This window comes from Mesoplodon mirus (genome assembly GCF_964341445.2).
Source record: "Mesoplodon mirus genome assembly, chromosome: 13".
In the NCBI taxonomy this organism is placed as follows: domain Eukaryota; kingdom Metazoa; phylum Chordata; class Mammalia; order Artiodactyla; family Ziphiidae; genus Mesoplodon; species Mesoplodon mirus.
Genome location: NC_138989.1, coordinates 25,792,486 through 25,804,750, shown reverse-complemented (window position 1 = coordinate 25,804,750; position 12,265 = coordinate 25,792,486). Strand labels below are relative to the sequence as shown.

Below are 12,265 nucleotides of genomic sequence, written 5' to 3'. Positions count from 1 at the left end.
ACTGTAGGCCCAAGGGCAAGTCAGTGGCAGAAATAGATGAATAAAGCCTGAGTGAGGCTGGGGTGGCCCGGGGAGCCCTCCTGGCATCTCCATGGTAGGCCCCCCACCCATCAAAGGCCAGCCCCTGCCCTTTACCTCAGTCACATTGACAAACTTGGGGTCCCCAAGCAGGGTCCTCTTGGCGTAGGCAAACCGGAAGGCCTCCACTATGCGGTGGTAGGTCAGGCCCTTCTGCTCAGGTGTCTCCACGCTCGCCCGGGAGAAGTTGTACCCTGGTTGGGCAGAGCCGGGCAGGTTGGTGGTCCCGGTGGCCCCGGGACATCCCAGCTCGGCCAGGACAGCTGAGTGCCCTGGAGGGGGGGTGGTCCACGCCTCCCTGACCCACTTGGTTCACCTTGAGAAGGGGGACGTTTAATAACCAACAGCAGTAGCTGCTTGGGAGGCGGGGGAGGATGGAAGGAAGCAAGGGTCCCCCAGGTCTGGGCCTCACATGTCAGCCACAGGGCTACCCAGTCCACAGGGTCACAGATGACCACTCAGATTTACCAGATGTGCCCTCTGGACCAGGCCACCCAGCGTGAACTCTAGCACTGAGAGCCACCCCGTGACCCCAAGGCCTCGCACGGCTGTGCCCACCCTCAGGACGCTGCTCTGCAGGGCCGTGGAGGGCAGCTCACCTTTGAGGATGTTGAGGATGAGGGCCAGCACTGGCCCGCTGAGCGGGGCACTGGGCACATAGAGCTGGGTGTCCCCGAGGCTGATGCTGAGTGGGTGCTCGATCAGCCCTGCGCGGTAGTTGTTCAGGTCCTCGGCCGTCACGATGCCCCCTACATGGGGTGACACGGAGATGGGGTACACTTCTGGGGGGCCATCAAGCGGGGAGCCCTGTCAATCCCCGGACCTCCCTGATGGTGCCACCTCCCCCTGGCCAGGTCCAGGCCAGCGCCCTCCACCTGCTGCCCCACTGGCCTCTGGGTCTGTCGTCTGTCCTCTTGGCGGCCAGAGGATCTTCTCTAAGTGGGAAATATCTGCTCCCATCCCCCACTTCCCCTACCTCCTCCCCCAAGTCCCCTCCTCCTATGACTAATGGGTGGGTGGAGGGAAGCTCTTAATTCTCTAGGGAAATGGCTCCAGACATACCAAGTATTCACAGGCTAATTTCCGATGTCAGTGGTAAAGGTCAACATGCTAATCACCCTCCTCCCTGACACACTGGAAAAACTAACATGAAGAGGCCATGGCTCGGTGAGGGAGAGGCAGCATGGGGCTCCTGAACCTATGAGAACCTGCCCACAAGTTCCCAACTGCAAGCCCTGCATGCAGCCCCTCCCATGCCTCACTCACCAAGCCCACCCTCATCCCCTGTGATCCTCCTGGAGAATTAAAAGCCTCTCCAGGCCTCAAACTGTTCTCTCTGCTTACAAAGTCCAACCTCACCTGTGGCTCAGGCACCACCTCCTCCAGGAAGTCCTCCAGGGTCTGTACTTTAGCGCTTCCCCAACCCTGGCTCCTGCCTACACCTGCATTACCCCCACCAGGGTTTTCTCTCCTGGACTGCAGGGTTTCTCTCAGCTTTGACTTAACCAGGAGCTGTGGATCCGTGTGGCCTGTCATTAACTGCAGACACATCTGTGACCCTCCCCTGCCAGACACTCCCTGAGGACCCAGTGTCCAGGCCAGGTAGGACCCAAGGACCCCAGGCTCAGTGTTCCCGCTGTGGAGTTCCTGGCCCCAGGCCCCTGAGGTCGCCCGCTCACCGGCCTCCTGGATGTCCTTGACAATCTGAGCCGTGAGGCTCCCGTTGTAGAAAGCCTGAGCGCCCTCCAAGGCCAGCGTCTCGTAGGTGTCGGCCAGCCGAGGCATGGTCACTCGGTCCCCCTCCCGCAGCACCTTCCCATCCCGGCAGAACACCTCGCTGGGGCAGAAGGGGCTCCCGTGAGGCAGGCAGGTGGGGCGGACTCAGCCACTCCCCTCACACACACACAAAAGAACAAAGGATGGGGTGCCCCTGTCCACAGAATCCAGCCCAGGTGGGGCCGGGACCCCACCCCCAGGCTCAGAACAGGCAGGGCTTTGGTCCCTCGTTCAGCGCAGGTTCCTGAAAGTGCCACCTGCTCACGCCCACCAGTAGGGACCACAGACGTACCACAGCTCAGGGTGCCGCTGGATGGCAGCCTGGCTTCTCTGCAGGGCTCCCGCCAAGCTCTTCCCCACAGGGAAGCCCTGGCGGGCCAGCTGGATGCTGGGCTGGAAGAGGCGAGCCCAGGGCAGCCGCCCGTGCCGCTGGTGTGCCAGCTCATAGCCGCGGATCTCGCCTGGAATCGCCACCGACAGCCCACCTGCGAAAGAGAGGGACACAGCTAGTGGCTCCACACGGGGGATGTTCCAGGCACATCCCCAGGTGGGACCAGTGAGGCTCAGGAAGGACATAGGTTTCTGAGGTCACGTCTGGACTCAGCAGGCATGAGTGTGGCTCAGCTCGGCTGTCTGATGAGGGCACAGGAGGGAGGGGCGGTAGCACGTGTGCTGGGTTCCGCTGTCCCAGGCCTGGATGCCTGTCTCCACAGGTGCCACCGTGTCTGAAATCCTGTGCCAGGCCCACGGTTGCACAGCGAGAGTATAAGGAAGCCAGACCTCACCATTTCTCAGTTTGAGCCTCCTGGGCTACGAGGCCCCTCATCCCATAAGACTCAAGTGTTCCTCCAAAACCTGCCAAAGCCCCTGGCGCAAGCCCAGGCCACTCTCAAGGCTGGGCTGGTCCCAAAGCAAGGGCCTCTCTTCCTCTCTTCCATTGTCCCAACTGGGACCTGAGCCCAAACCCCTGCCCTGTCCCCTCTCTGGGTCTCGGTTTCCCCATCTGACCATAAAGAGTTTTGTTTCCCAGCACTGTCCTTTGAGGAGCCATGATTCCCCTGGAAACAGAGCCCTGGACCCTGGTTCCCCGCTAGGCCTCACTGCCCCCGCCACACCCTAAAGCCAGCACTGACCCTGAAAGTTTCAGCCACAGCCTCGGTTCCCAGGCACCCTCCTGCTTTCAACCCTGAGAGGCAGGGTAGAGGCGGCACTCCCAGGCTTGGCGGCTGCAGCTCTCGAGCTGTCTCTCCCATCCTGAAGTGGGGCATGAGGTTCCAAGATCCGGGTTGTTACAACGTTGGCACATACCAGAAGGTTTGACACCCAGCACACAATTCCTCCCCCTTAAATAAGTGCTGCCCTGACCTTGGTCAATCAGGCTCTCATGCCACACTGTCACCAAGGTCACCAGTGACCCCCACGCTGCCAGTGCAGGGTCTCTTTCTCATCTTACCTGGCCCATCACTCTCTCTTCCTGCATCACTTCTGCATCTCCCTGCCCTCTCCTCTGTCTGCACCAACTCTTGGTGCCCTCCTCCATGTCAGGCTGCAGGGTCCATTACATGCTGACAACTCCCAGACTGACTCTTTGGCCTGCTCCCCTGATGGCCAGATCTGAGGATGCACCTGCCCACTTGAAAAAGGCTTCTCAAACTTAACACCTTGCTGGTCTCTGTAAGGGCCACCCTGTCCTTCCAGGTGCAGACCTGAGACCCCAACTCACCCGAGACTCCTGGGTGAGCGTCACACCCAGCCCATCAGCAAATCTGCAGCTCCGCCCAGCCACCAGCCGCCAATTTCATCTCTCCCTGGTTATTACCGTGACATCCTGATGGGCCACCTGACGGGCAGGTAACTTGCTCCCTCTCTTTCACAGCAGCCCGAGGGGGTCCCATCAGAAAGCGGCCAGATCTACCCAGGTCCCCCCTTCGACTCAGGGAACACATTTACCTCACTCAGACATGATGATCCATGAAGTCCAACATGACCTGGGCGGTTCTACCTGACCCTGTGTCCTCCTCTTTCCCCCAGACACCCCCACAGCTGTCCCCAGCCCCAGCCTCTGGGTCTTTGCTCACATGCCCTGACGAGGGCACCTGGTGAACCCACAAGCCCTCCAACCCTTCCCACCTCTGCTTCCCAGGCAGTGCTGTGGCACATGGCACACCCATGTGTGCTATCTCTCCCTGCTCCACCTGGAATGTGCATTTCACCTGTTATCTTTGTTTCTACTGGCTTAGGGAACAGCCCTTGACGCTGTAGGAGGTGCCCAACAAGCCCTAGTTAAATACATGAATTCCAAGCTTCCAAAGATGCTAAGTCTGTAAGATTCCCACAATCTCACAATCTGAATGATTTCATTTCTACACTGAGTTTCCCAATGGGTAAAAATTCAAAGACTGTGTTGGAGGAGATTCCAAAACGGCTGCTCTCAGCACCATACCCAGGGTTCCACCTGCAGGAGGGGTCCTGCAGAGCCTGCAGGAGGGGTTCAGACCCACTATGGCCTTTAATCCCCACCCCTCCTTCCCTCCAACCTCATCCTGCAATCCACCGGGGTCCTTGCAGGGGCGCCCCCCTGGTGGCCACTGATTTCCCTTGGCTGCCTGGGGAATTGCAGGGATTTCCTTCTTGGCTTAAGGACAGGTTAGAAAGAGACTCTTTCCCATACTCTAGAGAGCTATCCCCACAGATGAACAAATGAACAAACGAATGAATGACTTGGAGGCCCTTTAAAAACCCAGGGTTTAGATAGCCTGGGTTCAATCCCAGCTTTACCACCATCCAGCTGTGTGACCTTAATCAGTTTACATGACCTCTCTGGGCCTCAGCATCCCCACCTGTAAAATGGGAATCAACACCACGCTCTCCCTGCCAAGCATACAGGGAGGACTCAAGGGGCTCATCGGTGAAAAGGGCTGAGCAGAGTGCTGGCCCCAGGACCCCGGCACATGCAAGCTGTTGTAATAGTAATCACTCTCTCCGTGTTCTAGCTCCGGGTGGCCCTGGAGGGGCCTGAGCAGAAATAACAGAAGCTCTCTTTACCCTCTGTAATGATGGGCTTGACCAATCATTATGGAGGGTTTTGTGGGGCCAGGAAGGGATGGGAGGGGACTGCCAGAGCCACTCCCAGCCCCAGATGGGGTGGGGGGAATGTGGAGGGTGGGGGGGTGTTCATGCCTTCCAGCAGCTTGTCCTGCCCCCGCACCCACACCGAGCCTGCACTCACCTTCCTCTGACTGCTCTGAGCTGTTGAACATGCCGGCAGAGGCCAGCTGAGGGGCCACCTCTCGGGCGTTGATGACCTCAGCCTTTCCTGGAAGAAGAAGCATGTGGGCAGTCTGGACCAACACCAGCCCCTCACTTGTGTGAACCTAGGAGTTGCCCAGCTCTGCCTGCCCAGCCCAAGTGCAGCCTGAGGCAGGCAGCCCCGCCATTCACCTCCCACCCTGCCAGCCACTCACGTGTGGTGCTGTTGTAGATGGTGAGAAACAGGCCACCCCCGATGCCCATGCTGTGTGCGTTCATGAGCCCCACGCACAGCAGGGCCGCGATGGCAGCATCCACCGCTGAGCCGCCGTCCAGCAACGCATCCCTGCCAGTGGCACGTGCCGGGAGTGAGAGCCGGCGGGCTCTCTACCCTCCGAGATGCGCACCCCTCCGCACACCTCCCCACCACCTGGCCACCCTGCCCAAAGGAGGATGGAGAGGAGCCCATAGTTTTTGATTTTTTAATGTAAAAAACTGTTGTATTCTAAAACCAACGGGCTTAAATGTTCCTCTTTTTCAAGCAAACAGATGTACGTGACTTATAATTGGAAAAAAAGGGGAAATTGTTACTTTTTATTAATAACATCTTTTTTCTGTTTAAGTTTTTAAGTGAGAACTGATCTTTGTACATGTGAGCTAGGGGTCTAAAAATAAAACAGCAGAGTTTATCTGAAGAGACAGACACCCTTGAACTGAGAAAAGGGCTCAGCTGGACTCTGGGAGGCCCACACCCTGCTCTCGGGGCCAGTGTCCCCTTCTCCCCTGACCAGAAGCTGCTGAGAAGGTCTAAGGACAGGATAGGCAGCTTCACGCACACTGAACACCCCTCAACCAGGCAGCCCCTTTACCAGTGGGGAAACTGAGTCCCAGAGAGGCGAGGGTCTTGCCCAGGTCCACTTATGGTGGCTGTCTTCCAGGGCCTGTGTCCCCACACCCTGCCCCACTCACCTCCCGATCTCTGAACAGCGCTTGGCATCCGTGGCCACGGCAGCTCTGGGGTACACGTGGCTGTAGGGCTTGAAGGTCTCAGGCAACCAGACACAGAGGCCAATGATAAGGAGCATTAGGACCACGGCCACCAGGGCCAGCAGCATGGACCGCTTCTTCATGGCTCTGCGGGCATGGGGGATGGGAGGGTAGAAGGTCAGGGCACCACTGCTGACCTGGCCTTGGGCACATCCTCGTCCCGCAGGGCACAGCACAAAGTCGAGCCTCAGACACATGTCCTCGTGTCTCCTTCCGGCCCCCAGAATGCATGGGTCACCCAGCCCCCAGATTTTTGCTCAGGCCACTCCCTCTGCCAGAAGCTCCTGGTCCTACCTCTGCCCCCCAAATCCTCCTGCTTATCCTCGGGGCCCCCTACCAGTAAGGACCCCATCTCCAGCAGGGAGCCCCCCGGATTTCACTTCCGGAGAGGAGCCCCTGATCCTGCAGGACCTTGTCTGTCTCCTCACAGTGGCAGAGCCCTCCACCACCAAGCAGGTCACTCCGGGAGGCATGGGCCTGGCCTGATTCCTTCCCGGCACCGTCCTTGGGTCCCCAGAGTGACCTGCCACAGAGCGTGGGGTTCAGCTTTTGTTGTGCCCTCAAAGGGGGCACCCACAGTCTCCGGAAATCATCAGATTAGCCACCGTGGGACCAGAGCCTACCTTCCTCGGCGGGTGGGAGCCCTGAGCCTCCCGGGGAGGTGGCCACAAAAGATGGTTTTGGGGGCTTCCCTGGTGGCACAGTGGTTGAGAGTCCACCTGCCGATGCAGGGGACACGGGTTCGTGCCCCGGTTTGGGAAGATCCCACATGCTGCGGAGCGGCTAGGCCCGTGAGCCATGGCCACTGAGCCTGTGCATCCGGAGCCTGTGCTCCGCAACGGAAGAGGCCACAACAGTGAGAGGCCTGCGTACCGGTAAAAAAAAAAAAAAAAAGATGGTTTTGGCTGAACAGGCCAGAGAAATAACTGGGGTCTCCTTCCCGCTCTGCAGGAGCCTGTGGCCACAGAATCTGCTCCAGGGAGACTCCCGGACCACGCAGTCTGCTCATTCTCCTGAAAATGGAGCAGGTGTTTCTGAAGTGGGCTGGGCCTGGCCCTCCAGGGAGCAATGTGAGGTGTCTCTGCCCCTGATGAACTCTGTCAGCCACTCCCATGTTGGTGAATATTCTGTCCCCACAGTGCATTTCTCCCCTGCGCAGCAAGGGTGTTGCACAGAGCAGGGCAGGGAGCTGTCACGTGACCAAGGGGTGAGGGCCAGTGTGCCAGCCGAGGGGATGGAGTGTGGGCTCTGGGGCCAGCCTGCCCCGTCTCACCTGTGTGGGACCTTGGGCAAGTCACTGACCACCTGACCATCTGTCCAGTGGAATGACAGAAGGCCCTGCTGGGAGTATTGTGAAGATGAAGTGGGTTGGAAAGCGTGAAGTGTTAGGTAAGTGTTGGCTATGTTGGGGGGGCCTGGAGACCTGTGTATGGCAGAGGGGAGCCGGTCAGCCTCCACTCACCGTTTATTTCCCTGTTGACCTCCTGCCAGGCTGTGAGGGAGGGATGGAAGTAACCCTTGGGGTCCCCGTGGCAATGGCAGCAGGCGAGGGGTGTGACCCCAACGGGGGAGGAGAGGTGTGGTGACAGAGGCAGGGTGCCTCCTCTCCCGGACTCAGTTCCCTCCAAAGGGTGATGTCTGCTGGAGAGCCCAGGGCTGGGACCCCTCTGGCTACCCTGTCCCTATTCACAGGGTCTCCTAGAGCTGGTCTAGGAATGGAGTCCTACCCAATGTGGGGGCATACAGACCCCAGCACAGAAGGGCTTTCTCCTCCCCAGGCTCAGGGGGCGGTCAAACAGCAGACTACCACCCCACACCCCCAGCAGGGTCCAAGCCAGCCCTCCTCTCTGTCTTGACCACCTTGACCGAATCTAGGCACCACTGTTTCTCGCTGGACACCCTCCCATCCCCCACCAGCATTGCCTGCTCTTCAGTCCTTGGAAGAGCAGTCAGAAGGCAAGGCTCTCTCCAAAGAGCCAGCCAGGTCCTGCTGCCACCGCTGCCCTGAGGACAGTCCATGCCCTCTGCCAGGCCTGACAGCTCTCAGGGCGTACCCCGGGCCCTGGCAGGGGGCCAGGTCAGGGTTAAGGGTTCCTGATGGAGGCAGCTATGCTGGGAGGTCTGCGGGACCTCGGGAGCTGGGCTGGCAACCTGAGGCATCTGTTCCAGACCTAGAACTTTCCCATCATATGCGGCGGGGTGGGCGGGGCAGGACAGGGGCCGGTGTCCCCCTTCCCAGCACAGGCACAGCCCCACTGGTCAAGGAGGCCCCCCAGTCCTGTCCACTGGGTCAGGCCACGCTGGGCAGCTTGGGGGCATGGCCTCATTTCTCCTGGGCTTGGGACCATCAGCTGAGACCCCACGCCCACAACTCTGGGTCCTCCTCTCCACCCTCAGGCCCCTAGACGAGCCAGCTAAGACCTCCTGAGGTCCACGCTCCAGCCCCCCCCAACCATCTGCCTGTGCATCCTTTCACCCAAGGGCCCAAGTGGGCTCCCCAAAGGGCAGGGGGTACCCTGCGAGGCTCAGTCTGCCAGGGAGTAGGTGGAGGGGTGGGCCGCACTGACCCATCCCCTTCTCCCTGGGCAGAGCAGTAGGGAGGCCTGACTCAGCCCCCCATAGGCAGCCATCCCAGCCCTGCGGAAGACACCCTGCCGGGTGACTGTGCTTCCGTTTCCCATTCCCCACACAAGTTTTTCTCAACCTCACTAAAACAACGTCCAAGCCCAGAGGACTGGCTCTCACCCAAATCAGTGTCAGGAAGGGAAACTGAGGCCAGAGAGCAGGTACTTGACCTCCAATAGCGACCCTGCTCCTCCTCACCCTGGTGGGCTTACCTGAGGCCTGGGGGCAGCCGGGGGCCAAGACAGCCCCTGTTCCTCAGAAGACAGCTCTGGGTTGGGACACTGGCTGGGGAGGAAGAGGCAGATTTGTCTGCCTGGGAAAACCTTGGCCACAGTGTAGGCCAGGCACCCCCACCCCCAGGAGCCGCCCAGAGCCACGCCTGCGGCCCTGCAGGGTCATAGCTCCTCTGGGGGCCTCAGAGCTGGGCTGGGATCTGGGGTGGGGGTGGGCTCCTTCCAGGAGGAGCAGAGGCAGGAAAGGAGCAGGAGGGGCCAGAGGAACTCACGTGCTCATCTAGTCTAGGGGGTGGGGGATGGGGGTGGGAGGGGTGCGGGGGGGAGATGGAGAGAGGCCTGCCGGGGGCCACCTAGAATCCCTGTGTATGTCAGAGTAGGTGGAGAGCGGGCGGTCCTCAAAGAAAGGTCTGGCCTGGCGGGGAGGATGGCCGGAGGATGGCCGGAGGGTGGCCGGAGGCTGCTGTCATGTCACGGCAACAAGGAGGCACAGGGACTCGGCCTATTGCCAGGTGACTAGAGTTCACGCAGCCCTGGGAGGGCCCTGGAGGTGGGAGGTGCTGTCAGCAGTGACCCTTGGGGTCCCCTGGATGGTGGCAGCAGGCAAGGGGTGTGGCCCCAATGGGGAAGGCGAGGTGTGGTGACAGAGACAAGGCATCCCTCCTCCCGGACTCAGGACCCTCTGAAGGGTGGGTGTCCCCCACAGGCTTGCCCTGTCCTTGTTCAGGGTATCTGAACTCCAGGGCCAGACATGGTGTCCCAGAGATGGTTCCTGAGGCCGTGGAGCAGGGGTGTCACCAGCACCAGAGCAGAACCCAGACCTGAGAGGCTCACCACACCCCACAGCTGGACGGCAAGGGTACCTCCCTGGAGCACGGCCCAGGGCTTCAAGTCCGGAAGGTTCCACCACCTATCCAGGAACATTAGTGCCCCAGGCCCAAGGAACCACCTAAACAGCCTGGAAAGGCAGGGCCCAGAAACGGCCAGAGTGGGTCCAAGGTCACACAGCCCACCAGTGCACACCTGGCTACCCCATACCTGCCCCAAGCTGCTGCATGTCCCTGACCAGCCCACCAAGGAGTCCAGAGTCAGGAGCAGCTGCAGACCCGCCCCAGGGAACTTGGACACTGCCCCATCCCCCTTTTGCTTTCGTCAGCCAAGGGGAAGGATCAGCTACTTCCTGAGTCATGCTTCCCTCCCCCGCTCCCCAGCTCGCTGTGCTGAAGCTGCCCAGGAGCCCCCACAACCCCCATCTGTGACATCTAATCCGCAATAACCCCGCAAGGCTGCACCATTTGATAGGTAGAAGGAGACGTGGAGGCTGACCAGACATTGCTGCCTGCCCTGGATCACACAGCCAGAACAGGCCTGGTCCTATCACTCAACTGCCCTTGGGTGGGCTTGGCATGGAACCGACCCAATGCACTACCATGAAATCCTCAACCAGCATGACCCTGGGATGGGGGTGCCATGACAGATCTTTCCCTAGACACCATCCCTTCCCCTGCAGACCAGGGTAACTAAGAAGATGCAAGATCCAGGGACCAAGGCCCAAGACCTGTCCCCGAGGACTGGACATCAGCCAGGAACATCAGGGTATCTGGTCCTGCCTGAATGGCTGCATTGCAGCTCAGTCGGCTGGGAGGGGTCTGCAGTGGAGAGCCACAGGGCTGTCTCAATGCCTGAGGCTGCTCAATGGTTTTCTCCCTGCCTGGGATGGCATGAGACATGGCAGAAGTGGCAGGAAGGTAAGAAGAAGGTCTGAGTGGGCAGAGGATGGCCCATACCCCCCAGGTGACCTCAACAGGAAAACCCTGAGCTGAGGCAAGTTGGAGGAAGCCCAGCAGCAGCTGCAGGTTCTACGGAGGGGAGACAAGAGCGAAGGTGTCTCAAAGGCCATGTCAACTGAGGCATACATACGTACAGAACAAAGCCCTTCCTCACATATCAAGCATGTCACATTCTGTCCCAGTCAGCCCCCCACACCCACATGCAGAGAGGGGACCTGGGGGCAGTGGGTCTGGGCTGGAGGTCTCCTCCAGACCCCACGGCTCCTGTCCTAGGCACAAAAGGTGCTGAGTTCTCTGCCCCCAGGAATATGCAGGCCTCACCCAGCCAGAGATACTGACCCTGCCATCAGCACCACCCCCTCCCAGTACACACACACACACACACACACACCCATGCTGAATCTAGGCTGAGCAAGCATGTTCCAGGACGCAGCAGAGGAGAGAGCATGAAGAAGAGTGAGATAGAGCAGACAGCGTGGGGTTTCTCTGTTAATCCTCCAACCCCAGAGTCACAGGAGCGAAACTGGGCACAGCCCCAAACCCATTCACAGGCCGGAAGCCGAGGCTTAGGTAGAAGCGACTTGGCCCTGGAGGCACATGGATGGACAGGTAGGCACCCCTTCACCTTCCTTACCACCAGTGCCCACAGTGAGGAGTGATGTCTCCTAGGTATGAGAACACAGCTCTGGGCAGGAAGCTTACCATGACCCAGGCCGGATTTGGGATCTGTCTCCCTTGCTGCCCACCCTGGTGGAATAGGGTTGAGAATTAAAAAAAGGCTCCTTCCCCAAGACCTGATAACCACTACCTGCCGGAAACCTGTCGAAATAGCTATACATGCCTGCAATAACCGCAAGGGGGCGGGCGTCCCCGGACTTGTGAAATCACCCCTTCCTTGTACTTGTACCGGCCATGCCCCACCCCCACCCTGAGAGCAAACCAGAGCCCGAGAGATGTGGCCCGAGGACACAGCGCCTCAGCCCCCATCACCACTTGCCTCCACTCCAGACCCGCCACCCCAGTTACCCCACCACCACCCCAGGCTGCCCCATCCTTTGGGCCTCAGTTTCTCCACACTGCCCTCCTCCCTCTCAATCCAAGAAGCCCACTTCCCCGCCCTCCTCCACCCACCCCACAACTGTAGCAGTCAGCCGGAAAGCCTTGTCAGGCAGCCTCAAACCCACTTACTGGAAAAGAAACAGAGGCTCCCAGCCCAGACCCAGTCAGACCAAGGGCCTAAGGCTCTGCCCATCCATGCGACCCCTCTGCAGCATCCGTCCACACAATCCCCACCCCCATCACCCTGAAGGGCAGCTCACTCCCATGACGCAGGTGTATAAACTGAGGCTCAGAGAGGACAGGGGACTCCTCCAGAGCACAGCCAGGACATAACAGAGCTGGGGCTGGAACCCAGTCCTCCAGATGCCCCTGAGAGGCCCCAAGCCTGAGCTCCCCACTCCTACAATG

At 59.7% G+C, this 12,265-nt stretch overlaps 1 protein-coding gene across 9 annotated transcripts in view; it reads right to left on the bottom strand.

Annotated features, from left to right (window-relative positions):
• Positions 1-12,265, bottom strand: part of GGT1 (gamma-glutamyltransferase 1) — a 30,484-nt gene that overhangs the window by 3,873 nt on the left and 14,346 nt on the right. For 5 of the 9 annotated variants that reach the window (XM_082640843.1, XM_082640842.1, XM_082640841.1 and 2 more), the window contains 7 exons: positions 6,073-6,237; positions 5,319-5,449; positions 5,084-5,170; positions 2,147-2,339; positions 1,758-1,915; positions 678-827; positions 136-272 (listed from right to left, as the gene is read on the bottom strand). In XM_082640843.1, the coding sequence (XP_082496969.1) occupies positions 136-272; positions 678-827; positions 1,758-1,915; positions 2,147-2,339; positions 5,084-5,170; positions 5,319-5,449; positions 6,073-6,233 (1,017 nt within the window). In that variant the 5' untranslated portion in view covers positions 6,234-6,237. Of the gene's footprint in view, positions 1-135; positions 273-677; positions 828-1,757; positions 1,916-2,146; positions 2,340-5,083; positions 5,171-5,318; positions 5,450-6,072; positions 6,238-6,773; positions 6,792-11,500; positions 11,526-12,265 lie in introns of those variants that run through there. The other 4 variants (XM_082640844.1, XM_082640845.1, XM_082640847.1 and 1 more) reach the window with 4 other exon arrangements.